Source organism: Alligator mississippiensis, chromosome 8 (assembly GCF_030867095.1).
Source record: "Alligator mississippiensis isolate rAllMis1 chromosome 8, rAllMis1, whole genome shotgun sequence".
NCBI lineage: Eukaryota > Metazoa > Chordata > Crocodylia > Alligatoridae > Alligator > Alligator mississippiensis.
In genome coordinates this window covers 28946749-28968258 of record NC_081831.1, presented here as the reverse complement: position 1 = coordinate 28968258, position 21510 = coordinate 28946749, and the positions used below count along the sequence as shown (strand labels likewise).

General features: G+C 61.3%; 1 protein-coding gene across 1 annotated transcript in view; it reads right to left on the bottom strand.

The window, feature by feature from the left end:
- The window catches only part of FLNA (filamin A), a 30664-nt gene that overhangs the window by 8156 nt on the left and 998 nt on the right, over nt 1–21510 (bottom strand). Inside the window, 34 exon segments of the mRNA XM_019491275.2 lie at nt 209–337; nt 1142–1282; nt 2070–2172; nt 2656–2903; nt 3688–3711; nt 3937–4126; nt 4617–4773; nt 4897–5020; nt 5443–5625; nt 6025–6185; nt 6642–6804; nt 7195–7368; nt 7504–8146; nt 8652–8914; nt 9142–9259; nt 9609–9730; nt 9733–9777; nt 9998–10088; nt 10645–10805; nt 11040–11163; nt 11735–11878; nt 11998–12111; nt 12636–12829; nt 13537–13673; nt 13973–14096; nt 14359–14496; nt 15465–15659; nt 15950–16112; nt 16224–16301; nt 16452–16570; nt 16740–16887; nt 17463–17560; nt 17952–18200; nt 20431–21356. Coding sequence (XP_019346820.2) covers nt 209–337; nt 1142–1282; nt 2070–2172; nt 2656–2903; nt 3688–3711; nt 3937–4126; nt 4617–4773; nt 4897–5020; nt 5443–5625; nt 6025–6185; nt 6642–6804; nt 7195–7368; nt 7504–8146; nt 8652–8914; nt 9142–9259; nt 9609–9730; nt 9733–9777; nt 9998–10088; nt 10645–10805; nt 11040–11163; nt 11735–11878; nt 11998–12111; nt 12636–12829; nt 13537–13673; nt 13973–14096; nt 14359–14496; nt 15465–15659; nt 15950–16112; nt 16224–16301; nt 16452–16570; nt 16740–16887; nt 17463–17560; nt 17952–18200; nt 20431–20818 — 5653 coding nt within the window. The 5' untranslated portion in view covers nt 20819–21356.

Here is a 21510-nt window from a genome sequence, read left to right as displayed (position 1 = left end):
TCCAGGCTCCCCGCTCTACTGGAGACCACCCTGCCCCCAGACTTCACTCCCCTGCCCAGAGAACCCAGGCATCTGGACTCCCAGCCCCAGCCCCACTCCTCAGACCATGGGACACAAGAGTCCAGGGTTCATCCGTCCCAGGGACTCAGGTGTCTGGCAACTCCCCACTACACCCCCAGCCCTGGGGAACTCAGGCAGCCAGATGCACCCTCGCCAGCGTCCTTGGTGCTGACAGTGAAGGCAGCTGGCTTGTTGACAACACCGTGGCTGAGGCCAGGGCCGTAGGCCGTGACGTGGCCGCTGTTCACGTAGTCCACGTAGAACTGCAGTGGGCTGCCTAAGAAAGGAGATTACCATGGTGACAGCCACCTGGCCACAGACACCCTATCAAACACCAACCCACCACCTTCTCCACCTGCCCCTGGCACCCTCAATGCCAGGGAGGGCACCCAAGCATCTGAGCTCCCAACCCCCTCCCACCTACCTGGTTGGGATTGAGGGGCACCACGGGGCAATGGCCAGAGGCAGGGGCATGAAATGGACGGACTGTGGGCTGGGAGCAAGGGGCACCGTGGGATGATGCAGAGGGGCTGTGGGTCAGGTGTTAGGGCAGAGATGGGCAATTATTTTGGGTGGAGGGCCACTTACCGAGTTTTGACAAGCCATCAAGGGCCGCATGACAGGCAGTTAGGGGCAGATAAATATTTTCTAAATTTTTTAGGGGCCCCACGGGCCAGATAGAATGGCCTGGTGGGCCGCATCTGGCCCACAGGCCGCATTTTGCCCACCCTTAAGTTAGAGGCACCCAGACCTTCGCAGAACGCAGGCATCTGGAGCCCCAGCCCCCATCACTGTAATCCATCCATCCCTACTCCCTCCCCCAGGGAACCCAGGTGTCCAGGCTCCCTCGCTTTCCCCTAGACAACATAAATCCAGCCTCCCAGCCTCCAGCACTCATCCTCTAGCCCCCATTCCCCTCCTAGAAAACACAGGCATCCAGGCTCACCCTCTTGCTGCCCCAAGAAAACCCAAGCATTTGGGTTCCCCTCTCCTGCCCCCCAGAGGGAACCCAGGTGTCTGAGCTCCCCTTCCTACCCCTGAGGGGACCCAGGCATTCAGGAGGGGGGAGAGGGTGAGGTACCTGGGATGTGGACACTGTCACAACGGATATGCATGTCATGCAGGCCAGCCTCAGTGGGCGCATAGCGAACTGTCACTGTACCATCTTTGTTATCTGCGATATCGGGCGCTGCCACCTTCCCTGATGGCATCCGCACCTCGCCTGGGGGAGATGGGAGAGGGGGGTCAGGTGGGGCCACAGCTCCCGTTCCTGCCCCCCACTGGCTCTGCAGTGAATGTTGGGGCTGGGTATAACAGGGATCCCGAGATGCAGCTGGCTTTGGGGGTGGAAATTGGGGGCTGAGTAATAACAGGGACTGCAGAATATGATTGGCTCTGGGGTAGAGCATTGGAGCTGAGTATAATGGGGACCCCTGATGTGGCTGGCTCTGGGGTGGGAAAGGGGCTGGGTATAACAGGGACCTGGGATGCAGCTGGCTCTGTGATGGGCACTGGGGGCTGTATATAACAGACACCCCAGGATGAAGCTGGCTCTGAGATAGGGCACAGAAAGGCTGGTTCTATAGGAGTGGTGAGATGCAACTGGCTCTTTGGTAGGCACTGGGGGCTAAATATAACAAGAATCCCACAATGCACCTGGGCAAAGGGTAGTGGCAGGAACTAGGTATAACAGGGATCCCAGGATGCAGCTAGCTCTGGGGTGGGTTGTCAGCACTGAGTATAACAGGGACCCTGAAATGCAGCTGGCTCTGGAGTAGGGCATGAGGAGCTGGGTATAATGGGGACAATGCAGCTGGTTTTGGGATGGGTATAACAGGGAACCTGGGTGCAGGTGGCTCTGAGGTGGGGTGTGTTGGGGCTGGCTGTAATGTGGATCCTGAGATGTGGCTGGCTCTGGAGTGAGGCAAGGGCTAGGTATCACAGCCCGTCAGGCTGCATCTGGCTATGGGGCGGACATTGGTGGCTGAGCGGAATGGGCCAGGTCTCACCTGTGATCTCGCCCTTCTTGACAGTGAAAGGGATGACGAGGTCGAAGGGGCGCAGCCCAGCCACATCCAGCCCATTAACACCCATCAGAGGCTGCTCCGTGGCCTGCGGGGACACCGGGTCCAGTCTGTCCATCTGTCTGCCTCCCTCACAATCCATCCATCCCCTGTATGACAGCTCCTTGCACTGTGGCTGGCTCTGGGGTGGGGCACACAGGTGACTGGGTACAATGGGTCCCCATAGCATGGCTGGATTTGGACTGGGGTGTGCTTGTAGCTGGGTATATTGGGTCCGAGCTCTCCAGCTAGCTCTGGGGTGTGTGGCAGCTGAGTATAACAGGTTCCCAGGCTGCAGCTGGGCTCTGGGTGCAGAGTGGCTGGGTATAACAGTAACCTGCAATACAGCTGGCTGTGGGGTGGGACATGCAGGCAGCTGGGTATAATGATACCCTGTTCTGTGACTGAGTATAATGGCTCCCCATGCTGTGGCTGGATCTGGGGCGAACGGTAACTGGGTCTACCAGGTCCCAGTGCTGCAGCTAGCTCTGGGACTCAGGGCAGCTGGGCATCAGGGCCCAATGGTACTCACCATGACCTGGAAAGGACTGTTGGGTATGTGCTGGCCACCAAAGCGCACACAGATGAGGTACTTGCCGGGCTGTGGTGCCGTGTAGAAGATGTCAAAGGTGCCATCTGGGTTCTCCACCACGTCCACGTCGGCCTCTGCCCCATCAGGCGTGGAGACTGCACATGTCACCTTGCCTTTGCCAGCTGCCTTGGCATCCACTGTGATCACTGTCTGCTCGCCAAGCTGGATTGTTGGCCCCACACCTGCACCTGGGTAAGCCAAGGAAGTGAAGTGGTACTTGGGGGCCCTCATCCCATGTACCCTCCCAACCCTCCATAACCCCCACATGCATCAATGGGAATAGCTCTACATACACTAGACCCCCCAGCCTCTGGGGTTCCCCCCGTCCCAGACACAGTATGCTGAGCTGGAGCTGGAACTGGTGGGGTGGTGTCAGACGACACCCCTCCCCACATCATCTCAGGTGTCCAAAACTCAGCAACTGGGTTCCCCCCTCCCCATTGCAGATGGCGGAGAACAGGGCAGCTCATGCCACGCTGGCCCTGTGGTGGGGGGACAGGGAGGGGCATGCTCGGGCTCGCAGGTTTATTGGGGAGGTTGAGACAGGTTTCTATAGGAGTAGAGGGGGTTGAAGCCCAGGGAAGTCAGGCAAGACATCAATGTCTCTTTAAATATGCTGGTCTGTGTGTCCTCCCCATACTACTCGACCCGACCTGCTTCTCCCCTGAACTAACAAACTGCACAAAATACTGCTCCTTAATTAGTGAGGGGGAGGGAGGGGAGGCAGAAGCTGGCTTGGCCCAGGGAAACCCAGTGGGCACCAGCAGATGGCGCCACTTGCCTTTGAAAGGGGCCACACTCTTCTCACACATCCTTTTGCATCTCATCCCTCCAGACCCTGATAGGGGGGTTCCCCCCCCCCCACACACATATGGCCTGCCCCGCCCCTCCCTGCCCCCAGCACCAAAACAGAGGCAGGGAACTGGGCATGCAACACGGAGCCATGCGGGGGGGAGGGGGGGGGGTCCTTACCTAGCCCATGACCTCCGATGGAGACTGCAGTGACGGTGGAGGGGTGGGGGGGGGCAGTGAAGCAACAGAGAAGGTCAACAGGTGAGACACACGTGGCACACACGTGACCCGCACCCCTCCCTCCACTCCATTATACCCCTCTGCCCTGTATCTGGCCGCTGTCTGTGCCCCTGCTCCAGCATCCATGAGCCCTCCTAGTGAGCATGGGGCAGTGTGTCCTAGGCATGTGGATGGTGTGTGCAAGCTCACCAGTGACAGTGCATTTGCTGGCATCGCCAGTGGGCAGGGCACGGATGCGGTAGGGTGAGTAGGGGATCTGGTCGCCGCCATAGGTGATAAGGATGGTGTAGCGCCCAGCCGTGTCGGGCACGTATGACACTGTGTAGGTCCCATCTCCATTGTCCCGGATTGATGCCTTCTTTGGCTTCCCCTCAGGATCCTGGGGACGGGCAGCAGGGTCCCTGTGACCTTTAGCCCCATCACTTGCACAGCCTGGACCCCTTCTGCAACCCTGACCCTGTCCAGGCTGCCCTGGCCCCCACATACCCACCCCTGCCTCCCCAATCCAATACCCTACACCCCAGCCCCCCTCAATCGCCTCATCCAACACACTGTCCCCCACAGACCCCCCCAAGACCCCTTAAATCCAGGTCTGTGCCTCTCTGGCCCTCCCCCATATCCCATACCTGGCCCCTACAAGCCCCATAGACCTCCCGCAACCTCCCCATGACCCCCCAGATCCAATGCCCTGTCCCCAACAGACCTCAGACCCCTCATAATCCTCCCCAACCCAACTTTCTGCTCCTCACAGCCCCTATATGACCCTGCCCACAACCTCCCAAATACAATACCTGGCCCCTCCAGGTTCCCCAGAATGCCACAGCCCTCACAATCACTCACTCCCCTGCCTGGCTCCCCCAGCCCCGCACCGTAATCTGCACAGCAAGCAGCCCTTCACCGGCATCCTTGGCGTCAATTGTAAATGCCACAGGCAAGCTGGCTGGAACCCCTGTTGTGTTGAGCCCAGGACCACTGGCTCGCACCTTGCTGGCATCATGGGTTGGCAGCACCTTGACCTTGAATGGGCTGCAGGGGGGCAAGGAGAGGTCAGTGGACGGGGGGCACAGAGGCACCCCTACCCTCATGCTCTGTGGCCTGGCCCCAACCCCCCCATCCCTCTCTGAGACACCCCCCAGAACCCCTAGGCACCTGCGGGGCACATCCTGGTCACCATAGCGCACGGAGATGCTGTAGGGTCCCTCACGTGAGGGAATATAACTCACACGCTGTGTTCCATCCGCCTCTTCTGCTACCTGCACAGGCTCCACCACACCTGGGGGCATGGGGAGGCAGGTCAGTGCCCTCAACTGGGCTCCCATCCTCCTTCACTGGCCTCCTGGGCTCTGAAGCCCCCACCCTCAGTGCCCCCCACAGCTGCCCCAAACCCTCCAGCCTGGCTCTGTACCCTCCCAGCCCTTTCATCAGGCTCTGTACCCCTTCCTTCATACCGACCCCCAGCACCCCTGCCAAGTTCTGTACCTCCCCAGATCCCCTCGGACTATATACCTGCCCCAGCCGCCCCACAGACTCTGTTCCCCGCAAGCTTCCAAATCCAGAGGCCCCCCGCCTGGCACCATAACCCCTAGGCCTCCCACAGCCCCCCAAACTCCCCAGCCCCCCTGCCAGTTGCTGTACAACCCCCACAGCTCCTCCCAAACACCCTTCCCCCCAACTCTGCCCCTCCACAGCACCCACCTTTAGGCCCCTGCACAGTGACGGCAAGGGGGGCACTGCCAGCCTGGCGCGTGTCCACAGTGAAGCTCTGGGGCACGTTGGCACGGACAGCACCGGGGCTCAACCCAAGCCCCGACACCCCCACCTTGGAGGCATCCACAGTCCCTCCTGCCCCTGCCCGCACTGGCACCTGGAATGGGCTCCCTGCACCGGGGTGGAGGGAAAACGACACAGGGACAGGGGTTAGACACCCACTGGGACCACAGAAAATGCCCCCAGGGGCTGGGGTTGCCCTGACAACCCCGCCCCACCGGGACTCATGAGGACTTTCCCCTCCTCCCCCCACCCCCTCAGCTTCACTGGATCCGTGACACCGCACCACAACCCTCCAGAGCTCACTGGAGGCCCGACATTCCCGCAGCCCCCCACAGGAGTTCCCTGGGGGCTTGGCAACCCCCATCACCTCCTTTTAGAGCTCCCTGGGGGCCTGACACCCTCCACATCACCCCCCCCCCAAACCTCCCTGGAAACTGGCACCCTGCCAAACACCCCTGCCAGTCCCTCCCTACCCACAGCTCCCTGGGGGCTTTACACCCGACTCACCGGGGACCTGGCAGCCACCATATGTGACATTGAGGCTGTAGGTTCCAGGCTCATAAGGCACGTACTCCACAGAGCAGCTGCCATCTTTGTTGTCGGTACAGGACATCTTGGCCTCTGATGGCCCCTCCACTGCCAGCCCCAAGCCTCCCGTGCCCGCTCCCCTGCAAAGCAGAGAGAGAAGACACGTCAGACACCTCCCACTGTTTGCCCAATGTGCAGGGCTTGAGGAGCAGGGGGGCAGGGGCTGGCAATGCTCAGAGCTTCCAGAGTTTGCCAAGATCCTGAACTTGCTACTTTCAGCCATGGTTTTGGGGCTTCCCCCAGGACCCGCCAATAGTCCCAGATTGCCCAGTGTAACACAGCTGCTGTGGGACTGATTGCACCCAGCTCTGGGGTGGGAAGTGAGTGGAGCTGCCAGAGTTTGCCAAGAGCCTGAACCAGCTGCTTTCATCAATAATTTAGGGATCCACTGAACGGGCCAGTATAACACAGATGGCATGGACCTGATTGTGCCCAGCTAGAGCGGGAGTGCTTGGAGCTACCACAGGTTGTTGAAAGCCTGAACCTGCTGCTCTTAAAAATGGTATGGGGCCTCCACATTCCAACCTGGGTCTCACCTTGTTTCAACAGTGAACTTGTTGGGCTGGTTGGTGGTGCCACTCTGCAGGCCAGGGCCATGCACACGCACACGTGCTGGATCGCAGCCCTCAGTCACAGGCACCTGGAAGGGGCTGTTGGGTACCGGGCTCCCCTCATATGACACCTCCACTGAGTGCAGCCCTGGAGGGGATGAGCACGGCATGGGATGGGCCAGGGCTCCCTGACTCCCTCCTCTCCCCTTCCCCCCCCTCCCCGCCACTGCAAGCTTCATTCTTCCCACAACACACTGGGCATAGCTCCCCAGCACTGTGACTTCCCACAATGCACTGCAGCAGATACCTCCTTCCCCCAGGTACCCTGTCCCCTTTTCCCACAATTCATCAAGGCAGCCCCCACCTCCTTTCCCACAATGTATCAGGGCATTGCTTCCCCTCCCCTTCCCTGCCATCTCTCACACAATGCAGCAGGGGTAGGGGTTCCCCACAATGCCCCAGGGCTCCGTCTGCACACACATGCCCCCAGTACCTGCCTCTCACATGCCCACACACAAAAGTGCCTCTGCACACTCACCCTCCTCATAAGGTGTATATTCTACACGGTAGGTGCCATTGCCCTGATCATGGACAAAAGCCTCGGTGAGGCTGCCTGAGGGGTTGGACACACGTGTCTGCACGTGTGAACCACCAGTTGAGCGCAGGCCCCTCGCATCCACTGTGAACTCTGTTGTTGCCTCACGGAATACACCTGAAATGGGGTGTAGTTAGGGAATATAGGTTAGGGGTTGGGGGTCATGGGCACCTGCCTCCCAGTTCCTGCTTCTCCACCCCCTGCTCCCCCACCTTTGGTACCCCACGCTCCCTCTAAGCCCCAGCCACGTACCAGTGCCCTCGATGCCAGGCCCGTAGACGACAGGACTATGGCCCGGCTCCGGCTCCACCAACAGGGTGCAGGGGAAGCTGGGCACAGGCTGACCACCATATTTAATTGTGACGGTGTAGGTGCCAGGCCTCAGCGGAGCATAGGCAATGGTGTAGGTGCCATCACCTGCGTCATCCACCCGCACCTCGGCCCGGGCACCGCCAGCCGACTCTATCTCAATGGTAAGCTCAGCTGTGCCAGCCCGTGAACAGTCCACGCGGAAATGGCCTGGCTGCCCTGCCACTGCCCGCCGCAGCCCAGGTCCTGAGCATGTCACCTTGGAGGCATCAAAGCCAGCAGTGGGGGGGGCTTCAGCCTCAGCAGGGGCTGTGGTGGGGGCCTCGGGGGCTATGGCAGCATGAAAGGGGGAGCCAGGCACATGGGTGCCAGCAAAGAGGATGTTGACAGCGTAGTCACCAGGTGCAGCTGGCACATAGGTCACAGCGCAAGTGCCGTCGCCATGGTCCTGGCACTCCAGTGCTGCCTCGCCAGGGCCCTCCACTGTCAGCCCCAGTGCCCCAGGGCCTGCACCCGTTGTGTCTATGGTGAAGGGTGCTGGGTGGCCTGCCACACCAGCTGCCAAGCCTGAACCGAAGGCACGTACCTGGTGGGGAGACAGAGGGGATAAGGGGGCACCAGAGTCAGCCTGAACCCCCCTAACAGCCTCAGCCGTAGCTCCCTGCCAGTCCTGGGGTGCACAGATGAGAGTGAGGGGGGAAAACAGACACCCCAGACCCAGCCTGTACACACCCCCCCGTCAGCCCTGGCATGGAGAAATGAGGTGAAGGGAAGCTAGAAGACAGCCTGAACCTCCCCCCCACCCCCCATCAGCCCCAGGTGTAGCCCCCCTGCTAGCCCTGGGGTGGAGAGGTGTGGGTGAGGGGGATCCCAGAGCCAGAGTAAACCTGACCCCCTCCACCACAGCCTCAGCCCCGACCATAGCCCCCTTGCCTGCTCTGGGGTGGAGAGATGGGTTGAGGGGGCCCAGAGATAGTTGGAACACTCCCACTAACCCCACCAGCTCTGAGGAAGAGGAGGGGGCCCCAGTCCTGCCAGCCCTGAAGGAACAAGAAATGAGAAAAGAAAAACAGAAATGGGGGGGGCCTTACCTTGGCAGGGTTGGTGGGGGGCAGAGCCTCAACAGGGAAGGGGCTGCCAGGCACAGGGGTGCCATCATAGGTGACCTCCAGCTCGTGTGGGCCTTCATCGCGGGGGGTGAAGCGCACTACTGAGCTCTCGGTACCCAGCCCAGGCTCCACACGACAGGGCACAACCTTGCCCCCGGGGCCTGCAACCTTGGCTCCAACCTTGCCCTGGCCTCCAGCACCCTTCGCCTTCACCATGAACTCCTGCTCCTTGCCTACCTCCATCTCTGCCGGAAGACATGGGGTCAGTTGGGGCGCGGGGAGGAAGGAAGGGGGATGGGGACAGACCCACTGCCCCCTCCAGAGCAGGGCCACAGACTCCCCCAGCCGTAGGTGCCCCTGAGCCCCCCTATTTGTCCCTGGGGGGCACCCACAGCCCCGCCAATGCCCTTGGGAGCCCCCACATCCCCCCAGTGTCCCCCCACTCCAAATCTGCCCACCCCAGGGCACGTACTGTCTTCCAGGCCTGAGATCTTGATTTTGCCAAGGTCGAGGGTGGGGGCAACAGCCACAGAGAAGGGACTCTTGGAGATGTGGTCGCCACCGTAGGTCACGCTCACCCCCAGGTTACCCTGTGCAGTGTGGGGGGCAGAGAGGAGCTGGAAACCCAGATTTCCAGGCCCACCCGGATCTGCCCTGCCGCCCTGGCAAGTGCCCTGTGCACCCCAGGCACCCTGCAAAGCATGCTGGGAAGAGTCCTGCCAACCCCAGGGGCTGCTGGGACATAGCAGCCCTGGTTACCCCCAAACCATGCTGGAAAGAGACTCCCGCCACCCTAGAGCATGCTGGGATATATGTTAAGGGCCTGCTTAGCCCACAGCATGCTAGGAATAGATGCCTGCCAACCCCAGAATATGCTGGGATATATGCTAGGCCCCAGTTACCACAGAGCATACTGGGAGGAGCTCCCGCCCCACTCACCTGCTGCACCGGTGTGTACTTGACTGTGTGAGTCCCATCATGGTTGTCAACAACCTCCAAGTCCTTGGCAGCCTCACCCTTGCCTGGCCCTGTCACCTGCACATCCAGGGGGGCCCGGCCCCCGCCTTGGCATTCACCGTGAAGTGCGTTGGCTTGCCCAGCTCCACACCTGGAAGTGTGGGGGGTAGGGTCAGCCTGGCCTGGCCTGCCCCCTCCCCTCCCAGGATGGCCTGCCCCTCACCACCCAAAGTAGAGCCTGCTACATCTCCCCTGTCCCCCAATTGCACCCAACCCCCACAAAATGGCTCTTAACCTTGATCTTTCCACCCACAAACCAACCCTCCATGTCTGCTGCCATCCAACAATTGTACCCAGCCCCTCCCACTCACCGGTGCGGCTCAGCCCCGGCCCCTCAGCCTTGACCTTACTGGCATCATGGGATGCGTCCACCTTGATGCGGATGGGGCTGGTGGGAGTTGCCTGAGGTGGGGGGGGAGGAGGATGTGAGGGGACCCCCAGAAGCAGCCTGTGGCTCTCGACACTCAGCCCCACATCTTCCTTACAGGGAGGGACCCCCAGAGCCAGCACCAGCCCCCCAGCACCACCCTGACCCACCCAAACCTACCCACTCCAAGGCATCATGGACACCAGCCTCTGTCAAGCCCCAAGACTTGACACCCCTGTCATATCCAAAACTTCATAGGACACTCCCACCACCTCCAAACCATCATGGGAATTGATGGCCTCAGGGCCTCATGGACACTCCTGCTCTCCCAAAGCATCATGGGATGCTCCTGCCAACCCCAAAACATCCTGGGAAACTCTACTCCAAGGTATTGTCGGACACTCCCACCACCTTCAAAGCATCATAGTAAACACCCTGCCACCCCAAAGCATCATGGGAGGTGCTGCCCTCAGGGCATCATGGGATACTCCCCCCCCCCCCGAACATCATGGGACACCCCTGCCACCCCCAAGGCCTCCTGGGAGGTGCTGCCCAAGGACATCATGGATCACGGTGCATGAAGGGGGGCACCTGGTCAGCAAAGAGGACCATGATGGTGTAGGTGCCGGGGCCACGGGGTGTGTACTTGACTGTGAATGTGTCATTGGGGTTGCGAATGATGTCAAAGTCGACGTCCGCCTCAGCTGGGCCCACCACGCCTGGTGCACACTTGATCCCGATACTCACATCACCTGCAGGGGGTGAGGGATGTAGACAGATGGACTGGTCAGAACCCTACAGATGTGGCCTCTCCATCTCCCCCAGGGCCCCTTGCTCTGCCCACCCTCCCAGAGCCCCCACCCTACACGTCCTGGGATTCTCTCAAACCCAGCCCCAGCCCCTCCTGGGAGCTCTCAGCCCCTCCTGCCTGAGAGAACCCAGGTGTCCAGACTTCCGCCCCGCCCCACCTGCCAACCACCGCTCACCCTGCCCAGCCTCAGCACAGTCCACAGTGAAGTATGTGGGCTCATTGGCTTTTAGACCGGTCTTGGCCACACCAGGTCCATAGACTTTGACCTTGTGGGGATGGCTCCCAGCCCCCACATTCACCTGCAAGCAGGAGGCATAGTGAGCAGGAAACCCAGGAGTCTGGGATCCCAGATACCCGCTCCCCACTTGTCTAACCAGAGCTGGGATGAAACCCAGGCTTGGTAGAAATGGTGGTGGGGGAAAAACAGGCCTGAATCTGGTTGCCATGGTCAAGATGGGGCACTCCCCCTCACAGCCCTAGGGCACTACAGTACAGGGGTGGGGGGTTCAGGCCTGGAACAGGGTGATAGGCCCCAGCTGGTTGCCAGGAGCAACACCATGGCATCCCTCAGCCCCAGGGTACTGTGACACACCTGGGGACTCCTTAAGCCCAATGACAGGGGGGATACTGAGAGGGCAGATTTTCCTCCCCACTTTTCAGGGCCTCGTGGTATTATAGAACATTGGGGAACAGCCCCCCCCACCCCATACAGCCTTAAGGCATTGTGGGACACTGGACGGGGAAAAACAAGTTCTCCCCAGCCCCAAGGCATCATGTGACAATGAAGGGGGGCAATACCGCAACCCCAGGGCACTTTGGGGGAAGATAGGATCTCCTGACTTGAGTACATTGCGGGTGAAGACAACTCACACGGAAGGGGCTGCTGGGGATGTTTACGCCACCCCAGGATACCATGGCCGTGTGTTTCACTGGCTTCTTAGGCACATAGGAGCAACTGTAGATCCCATTGCCATTGTCTTTCACCGACACCTCCACTGAGGACCCCTCTGCATCCTGGGAGGGAATGGTTGGGGGGGTCAAACCCCCTGCCAGCCCCACAGTGCCCCACTGCCTCCCCAAGACACACAGCCCAGCCCCCTCACTCCCTCCCAGATCAGGCCCCCCTGACTCACCTGCATCTGCACCTTGAGAGGGGCTTTGCCCCCACTCCGGGCATCCACAGTGAACTCTGCTGGCTTGTTCACAGGCACCCCTGTCTTCTCCAGCCCTGGCCCATGGGCCTTCACCTTCAGGGCAGGAGGCAGGGGGGAGGGGTTAGAATGAGGACCCCCTAAGTCCAGAGGGTGCCCCCGCACCATAGGGGCAGTTTGGAGCTCCCAGTCGTGCCCCCACTACACTTTCCCCCCCACAGCCCCCGTTCCCCTCCAAGAAAACTCAAGGGTCCAGGCTCCCAGCCCCAACTGCTCCAATTCTCCAGTCCCTACTCTGCCCACCTCCAAAGAACCCAGGGATACAAGTTGTATTCCAAGAGTTCCGACCACTGTTTCCAAAGAACCCATGCATCCAAGCTTCTAGCCCCCCATTCCTAACTTCCCAGAGAACTCAGGCATCCAAGCTCCCAGCCCTCCCCTGCTCTTACCCACAGCCCACCCTGCCCTCCCACAGAACCCAGACATCTGGGCTCCCAGTATCCCCTGCTCCCAATCCCCACTCCCCTCCAAGATCCCAGGCATCTGGACTCCCACCCCCCCACACTCTCACCCCACAGACCCTTTTCCCATCACAGAGATTCCAGGCACCCGGCCCTCACCTTGTCTGGGTGGAAGTCAGAGGGCTGAGGGCGGATGTCAGCCATGAAGGGGCTGTGCCGGATGTCCTCGTTGTTGCATAGCACATGCACAGCGTAGGCGCCTGGCTCCTGCGGCCAGTACCGCACATCACATGACCCATCACCCCGGTCGTCACACTCTATCTTGGCCTGTGATGGCCCCTCCACTGAGAAGCCTGTGGGCCACCAGCAGTTAAACACCACCCCCAGAGACCCACACAGCTACTCTGCCCCACACTGAGAGCAAGTATCCTACCTCCCAGACTCTTCAGCCTGGGGCTTCAGATACTCCCAAATCCATGGCAGGCAGCCTATGGTCTTGGGATTCAGATGTCCCCAAGTCTTGCTTGCCCTTAGCCAAAAGGCCAAAGAAGCAAGCCAGGGAAAAATCCCCCATCTCTATAAAATCAAGTGTGCAGCCCAAATTACTCCATTAGGCCACAGGTGACGCAGAAGTATTAAAAATAGGGGCACAACTTCACACAACCTCTGCTGCTGCCGGACATTGGGCCCCGCTGGGCTGCAGCCCCAAGCCCCACTGTTGGTGCAGAAATAAGAGGAGGGGCACATGCCTCCCATTCGCCCAGATGCATTGCCAATGCACTGAGAGGCTATAGTAGATTTTCATAGGGGGGCCTGCAGTGGACAAGTCTCCAACTACACAAAGCCAGTACAGGTCAGGGAGAAAGGGATCTCCCTTTCCAGGTTTAGCAAAACCACCTGGACTGAAAGCACCTTCCACTCTGGTGGTGATCATGACATCTCCCCTGCCACATAAGTGTGCTCAGTCAGGCCCCAGCACATGATCATCCTGAGCCCTGCACTACTCCGTACACACTGCACCGTCCCCTCCCCCATTAACCCCACAATCCCCGCCACTCACCGAGGGTGCCAACATCGTCGCCAATGGCCTCTACCACGAAGTCAGCCGAGCGCCCGGCAACTCCCCACTCCAGCCCAGGACCCCAGGCCCGCACCTTCTGAGGGCCGCAGGCTGGCGACACCCCCACCTCAAATGGGCTGTGGGGTAGAGGGGATCAGGAAGTGCCCCAATGCCTCATGGCCCCCCTTCCCAGAATCCCCTGGGGCCTCACACCCCATCACAACATTCCCTGGGGCTTCCAAGCCCCCATTTCCCAGTGTCCAATGGGGTACCCCTCATTTCCACCCTAGCCAGAGCCCCCTGGGGCTCCAGCCCCACTCAGGACACCCTCCCCCCCCCCCCCCCACACACCTTCCCAGCATGCCCTGGCCCCCAGCCCCCCTTCCCAGCATGCAGCAGGGTGGGGCAGGGCAGAATGTGGTGGCGCAGCACTCACCTGTGGGGCACAGGTTGCCCCCCCCATGTAATGGTGATGCTGTAGGCACCAGGCATAGGGGGCACGTACTCGCAGCAAAAGACCCCATCTCCCATGTCCCGCACCTTCACCGGCTCCAGCCCCTCTGTGTGGGGAAGGAGTCAGTGTGTCCCTTCACAGCCCATCCACACCCTCTGACCCCACCACTGTACCCCAATCCCTCTCCAGCCTCCACAGACCCCCACCCCTCTAATCGCATCCCTGCCCCACAGACCCCCCTCCCACCCTTCTGGCCCCCCAGATCCCCTCCCAGCCCCCAAGCCCCAGGCAGGGTTCCCAACCCCAATGGCCTCCCAGACACACACCCCCGACCCCAACCAGGCCCCCTAGTCCTCCCCTGGACTCACTGGGGCCCTTGACGGTGACCTTGAGCTCTCCAGAGCCAGCGCCCTTGGTGAAAACTTTGAACTCGGCTGGCTCCTTCACCCGAAGCCCCTTGGCCTGTAGCCCCCGGCCCACAGCACGACAGGCCCCTGGGTTGCAGGCTGTGGGGGGGTGGGGGGGTGAGGCAGGGACCCAGGCATCTGGGATGCCCACCCCCCCGCCCCCACCCCTCCAATCCCAACTTCCATGGCAGGAGCAGCCATGGCAAGGAAGTGGACACAGGTGTCCGGGACTGCCTGGCCCCAAGAATAGGACCCAGGCATCCAGGCCTGCTTAGCCCTGAGCGAAGAGACTCGGGCATCTGGGTTCCTTGCTACAGGGTGGGGGTGGAGAAAAAAGGACAGCTAGAGAGGGAACCCAGGCATCCAGGGCCTACAGCACGGACAGAGACATGCAGGCAGCAAAGGAGGGCCCAGGTGTCTGAGTAAGGCCAAGCCCCCCTGCAAGCCAGAGCCCAGCAGGAAGAGAGAAACAAAACAGGAGAACCCAGGCATCCAGGAAGACCCGCAGCTCTGCACCCCCGAGGGCCCAGCAGGGACTGGCATGGTGCAGGGAACCCAGGTATCCAGGCCCCATTCCCAGCCCCACCCCACCCGCTTGCCCAGGGCAGAGCAGTACCGGTGGGGAATGCCCTGCAGAGAGTCCAGGCCTGAGGAAAGACAGACAGAACAAGACAAGACAGGTGGAAGCAGAGAGAGAAAGAGAGAAAGAAATATAAAGAGATTATGGGGGGGCAGCTGGGACCCCTGGGGCAGGGAAGGGTGAGCCAGGGCCCCCCCCAACACAGGGCAGTGCCCCTCTCCCCCAACACAACCCCTCTTGATGCTGTGGTGCCCTTCACTCCCGACCTGCAGCCCCCCTCCTCCTCCTGGTGCACCTTACTCCTGATCTGCAGCCCTCCAATCACCCTGCAGTGCCCCTCACTCCCAACCTGCAGGCACCTTGATGGTGTCCCTCACTCCCACTCCACACCCCCCCCCCCACCATATATTGGTGCCTCTCACTCTCAACCCACAGCCCCGCTTAGTGGTGCCCCTCACTCCAAACCAGCAGCCCAGAGGGTTCCTACCTGGGCCAACGTTCACAGGGAAGGGGCTCCGGGGCAGGGGGGCACCAGCAAAGGACACATGGACACTGTGAGGCCCCTCAGTCACGGGCCGGTAGCTGTAGTGCTGGGTGGCATCACCACGAGGTTCCAGCTGCACTTCCACCTGGCGCCCAGCAGGGTCCAGCAACTGCACCTCAACCTCCCCGGCACCCGCCCCTGCCGGAGGTCAGAAGTCATAGAGCCCCAGAACCCTCTACATCACATATCCATCCCTGCCCCTCCCAACCCGCAGCCCCCATCACCCTACAATGCCCCTCACTTACACCCTCCTTAACCTCACAGTGCCCCTCACTCCTGACTTGCACTGTCCCCCACCAAGTGGTGCCTCTCACTCCCAACCCGCAGCTCTGCCACCACCCCATGGTGCCACTCACTCTTGACCTGCAGTCTGCCCCATGGTGCCACTCACTCAAAACCCACAGCCCCTGGGCAAGGGGGTTTCTCACCAGCAGTGCAGATGTCGAACCAGGTGGGTCGCTGGACTGTGTTGCCCTGGGGCTCCAGCCCGGGGCCCTGGGCTGTTACTCTGGAGGGGTCCCCTGGTGCTTTCCCCACCCCCACCTCAAAGGGGCTCTTGGCGATGTGCTGCCCTGCAAACAGCACTGTCACCTGGGGGGGGGTGAAAGGGAGAAAGGACAGAGGGGTGAGGAGGGAGCCCTGGAGGCCCCTCCACCAGCCTTGTGAGTGCCCCTCTCTCCCAAACTGCAGCCCCCTCATTACCTTGTGGATGCCTGTAACCTTTGGGATGTACCAGACTGAGAAGGTTCTATTTTTGTCGTTGTTGGCAATGACTTTAGCCTGAAGGGGTGGGGGGCAGACAAACAAAAAGAGAGATAAGGGGTCAAACCCATAGACCCACAGTACCCCTCACTCCTGACCTGCAGCCCACCCGCCTCCCCCCTCCCATAGCCCTGTGATGTCCTTCATTCCAAAACTGCAGCTCCCTACCTCCTCACGGTGCCCAGCTGGGTCATCCACATAGACTAGGACATCTCCCTGTCCTGCACTGATTGTCTCCACTGTGAACTCAGCCTTTTTCTTCACCATGTTCCCTGTTGGCTCAATGCCTAGGAGAGGCGGGGGGGAGGAGAGGGAGGGGTTCAGAGAAGGGAGAGGGAGGAGGGTGAGGGACTGGGATGTCTGGGTTCTCTGGGAAGGGAGTGGCAGCTGGGGGGTGAGAGTAAGGGGGTTGGGAGCCTGGACTGGGTTCTCTGGGTTGGGGTGGAGGGAACTCACCGGGGCCATAGGCTCGAGCTTTCTTGGGGTTGAGCTTGGGACGCAGGGGGGCGCCTGGCTTGAGTTTGGCCTTGGGGAACTGTGACAGGTAGGTCATAACTGAGTGCTCGTCCACGTTGGGATCCACAATCTCCTCAGGGGTGATCACCTGCCGAAGTGGGGGTGGGGAGGGCTAGTAAATCAGAGCCCTGTTTCATTCCATAATGCCCTGCAAGCCCCTCCTTCCCTGGAGGACTGTGCTATCCCACAATGCTGTGGAGCAGGGGCCCCACTTGGTACTTTCCCAGAATGCTTTGCAGCTCCTGGATCCCTGCTATCCCACAAGGCACTGGACCAATGACATCCACTTGGCAGCCTTGCCACAATGCCCTGCAGACCCTGGGATCAAGCTATTCCACCATGCATTGAAACACTCCCTCTCACCCAAACTCCTTTCCACACAGCATCCTCCCACAATGCTCAGGATCTCTGCTATCCCACAATGCACCAGGGCAGGGATCTGGCAGCCTGCTCCCCCAACACACTGGGATTTACCCCCACCCTGTCAGGACCTTTATCCTGATTCCACCATGCCCTGTGGCCCCTGTGGCCATGCTATCCCACAATGCACCAGGGCAGGGACCCACCAACCTGCTCCCACAAAGCACTAGGACTCTACCCTGCCCTCCCCCAGCTCCTCATCCGGTCCCCCCCCCCGGGCAGAAGGAGAGACAAGGGGAGCACCTGGGGGATTCCAAGCCAGTCGTCAGCCTGCTGCATGGCCTCGCGTGCGTTATCCACGGGTTTGGTGGGGTCCCATGAATCCCAGTCAGGGCACAGGCCTGGGGGTGGGGGGCATGGTTAAAGCCAGGGCTGCCCCCCCAGGCCCTTCCCACAACCTAGAACAATCTCATCCCCTCCTTGGCGACCCCTGTCTCCCCTGCTTCCCACAATGCATTGAACCCTTCTCTCAACACTCTGCATCCCAACCCTCTCCCATAATACATTGGAACCCAGTCCCTTCCCACAATGCATTGCACCAGCATTCTCCTTAAGCTGTGCAACATGCACTGTGCATGGCACCCTGGTCCCATCCCACAGTACACTGCAACCCAGATCAACTTCACCTTCTCCTTGGGGACCCTTGATTCCCCTTTCCCCAGTGCCCTGAAATCTAGTCCATTCCCACAATGCATTGAACCCTGGCCCCCTCCCACAGTGCCATGACCTTACCAGGGGCACAGCTGTCAACCAGGGCACCAAGGGCACGGCCACTCTGCCAGTCACGGCTGAAATTGGTGACTGGGAGCTGTGGCAGCTTGTTCTGGATCCAGCCCAGGAGCCGCTGCTTAGGCGTCTGCTTCTTGGCCTCCTCATCCTCATCCTCATCCCACATGGGCATGGAGATGGAGTAGTGCAGGATCAGTGTCCAAATGAGCCCCAGGATCAGCTTCAGGTTCCCATCCACAATGGCTTTGCTGTCTGCAGGGGGGAAGGGCAGGCAGCTATCCCACCATGCACAAGGGCAGAAACCCCCTCAGCATCCTTCCAGGACACCCAACAGCCTCTGGACTGCGCTATCCCAGAAGACACTGCATCCTGGTCTGCCAGTATCCCACAATGCACTTGGGCAGGGATGCAACTCAGCATCCTCCCAGAACACTCTGCAGCCCCTGGACCACACTATCCCATGAAGCACTGCATTCCAATTCTCCCAAGGTCTCACAGTATGCTGGGGCAAAGACCCGCTGCACAGCTCCCATGATGAACTGAATCCCAGAATCTCCAACAGCCCACAAGACACTGGAGCAGGGAGCCATTGGGCAGCTCCCATGATGGACTGCTGCAGGGACCTTTCTCAGCATCTTCACAGAATACCCTGCAGCCTCTGGACTCTGCTATCCCACAATGCACTGCACCCCGGTCCCCCAATATCCCACAACTGCCAGGACCTGTTTGGCCTCTTCCACAATGCACTACAGACCTGTGCCTTACTATCACATAGATGCATAGATGTTAGCAGCTGGAAGGGACCTTAGAAGATCATCAAGTCCAGCCCCCCTGCACTTGGACAGGAAAGAGGGCTGGGGTCAGATGATGATGCCCTGCAATCTGGTCCCCCAATATCCCACAATGCAATGGGCCAGTCCCCCCAGCTTACTTCCACAATGCCCTGCAGTACCAAGACAGCACTACCCCACAGTGCACCAGGGCAGGGACCTCACCTAGCATTCTCATACAATGCACAGCATCCTGATACCCAGCATCCCTGCAGCAAGGGCCCCTAATATCCCACCGTGGACTGGGACACCGCCCCCCCCCCCCATAGAGTAGGCTGGGGAGGTTCATAGCATCCCCCACACAGCACCCCCCACAGAAGCAAAACAACCCTGCCCCTTCCAGACTCGGGGGGGGGGGGGCAGGAGGAACCGGGGACGGCGGGCGGGAGGGAGGCGAGTGCGGGGAACCAGGGCCCGGGGCCTCAGCACAGAAGCCCCCGGCCATTCCACCGTGCCTCCCTGCCCGGCAGGAATCGTCCCAGACCACCCGAAGGAGCAAAGAGGGAGCCGCGGACCCTGCCCCGTCTGAGTCATGGGGAGGGGGCAGGGCGCTGCGGTCAGGAGTGCGGGTCACTGCTGGGGGGTCTCGGGGGTCTGGGCGGGGCGGGGCACGGCCCCTCCCCCGCGCCGGGGCCAATCCTGCCCCCCCTCCCCGGCCCCGGCCCGGCGCCGCCCGACATCCAACATTTTTTGGCCTTATATGGAGCGGCAGCCAGAGCCGTCGGGAGCACCCCCCCACCACCACCCCGGCCGCGCCCCTCCCCCACATCCTGCCCGCCCGGCCCCCGCCAGCGGCGCTGCCCGGCCCCCGCGCTCGGCGGCGCCCCTCATTCCCGAGTCCCAACCCGCAGCCCCCGGGCCCCGCCGTCTCTGGGCAGAGCCCCAGCGCTCGGTCCCCCCCGCCCCGAGCCAGGGCCCCACTGGGGCGGGGTCCAGCGGCACCTCCCCGCGCCCCGCCCAGCTCCGCCCCGCCCCGGCGCGCGGCTGAGGCAGTGGTCGGTCCTGGCCGCAATCTCAGGCTTCCTCTCCCGGGGCAGGATGTAGCGGGAACCGCGGGGCCCGAGCGTAGCCCCGCCACGGCCCGCGGTGCCCCGCACTCCCGGCCCGCAGCCCCCGCAGGGGTTAACGCCACATTCCTGCGGGGCGAGACAGGCCCCGGCGTGCCCCCTCCGCCCCGCCCTGCCCTCCTCCGGCTTTGTTACCGCTGCCCGGGGAGCCCCGCGGCGACCCTCGTTCCCGCCCCGCGGCCACAGTCCCGCTACCGGCTTTCTTCCCCTCCCCGCCGGAGTCCCGATCCTGATCCAGGGGGGGCTGACCCGTCCCCACATCCCGCCGTCCATCCCACGGGGACAGCGGCCCGAGCCTGGCGCGTGGCTTGTGGGGGCAGGGGGCCCGATCCCAGTCTACGTTCCCCATCATCCCATACCAGGTCAGGGGGGGCCCAATCCTGGTCCTAGGGGGCTGGAGGGGGACCTGATCCGTTCTCTCCCCCTAGTGCTGTCTAGGAGCAGGGTCCTGATCCCTGCCTCCTCCCCGGCAGGGACCGATCCATCTCCCCTCATCCCAGGAGCCCCGATCTGGTTCCAGTGGACCCCGATCCGGCTTCCCCTGCCCCTGGGGTCCCCGATCTGTGCCCCACGCCGTACACGCACCAATGGAGACGAGCTTGATGTTCTCGCGCTCGAGGAACTCGAGGGCCACGGAGACGTTCTCCAGCTGCATCTGGCGGAAGGTGGGCCGGGCGTGGTACTTGCGGCCCATGGGCTTCTGGCTCAGCACCTCGAGCAGGGCGATGAGCCGCAGCCCGTCTGCCAGGTCAGCCTGCAGGCTAGCCACCCGCTTCTGCACGCATTTGAGGTGCTCGTTGCACCACCGTGTGAACGTGTTTTCCTGGATCTTCTTCCACGGCGCGTCCTCCGCCAGGTCCTTCTCAGTCGCTGGCATCTCGGGATCCGGCCCCGCTGCCCCGGTCGCGGTCCCCGACGAGCTCCCACCCGGATTCGAACCCGCTGTAGCGGAGCGCCCAGTAGCGCCGCTCATGTTTTAAAATGAGGGGGCGGGGCCTGGGAGGTAAGGGGCGGGATTATGCAAACAATGGGGAGAGCGGGGGGGGAAGCGGAGTGATTCCCCAAGCGGGAAGGGTGGAAGAATGGATCGTGAGCAGGCTTATGCAAATAACTGGATGAGACAGGAGGCGGGGTGAGGGGGAGGTGGGGTTATGCAAATAATGGATGAGAGGCGGAGAAAGGAGTGGGAGGGTGGGCTTGGAGGCGGAGTTATGCAAAATAAAAGAATGGACTGGAGATGGGAGAGAGGCAAGGAAAGGGATTGGGGGTGTCGAGGGGAGGCGGGGTTATGCTAATAAAGGAACAGGACTGCGGGACGGAGGTGGGGCTATGCAAATGAAGGACGGGCGGACTAAGCAGAGGGTGGAGCCATAAGGCGGAGATGTCAAACTGGGAGAGTCAGATGCTGATGAGTGGCCTGTGCAGATAAAGGCAAGGATGGGCTGGGCGATGCAAATAAAAGGCAGGGACGAGTGCCTGGCTGTGGCCCACGGATTTAAACGCGCAGAGACCTGCGAAGAGAAGAGGTGCGCGTGAGGCAGGGAATAAACCCAGGCGTCCGGAAGAGGGGGAGGGAGGTGGGCTCCCCTGGGGGTGTGGGGATCCAGCCTGGGAGGGTCCTGGATTACCCTCCTTGGCTGAAACCCCCCCGAGCGAGGCGGATTA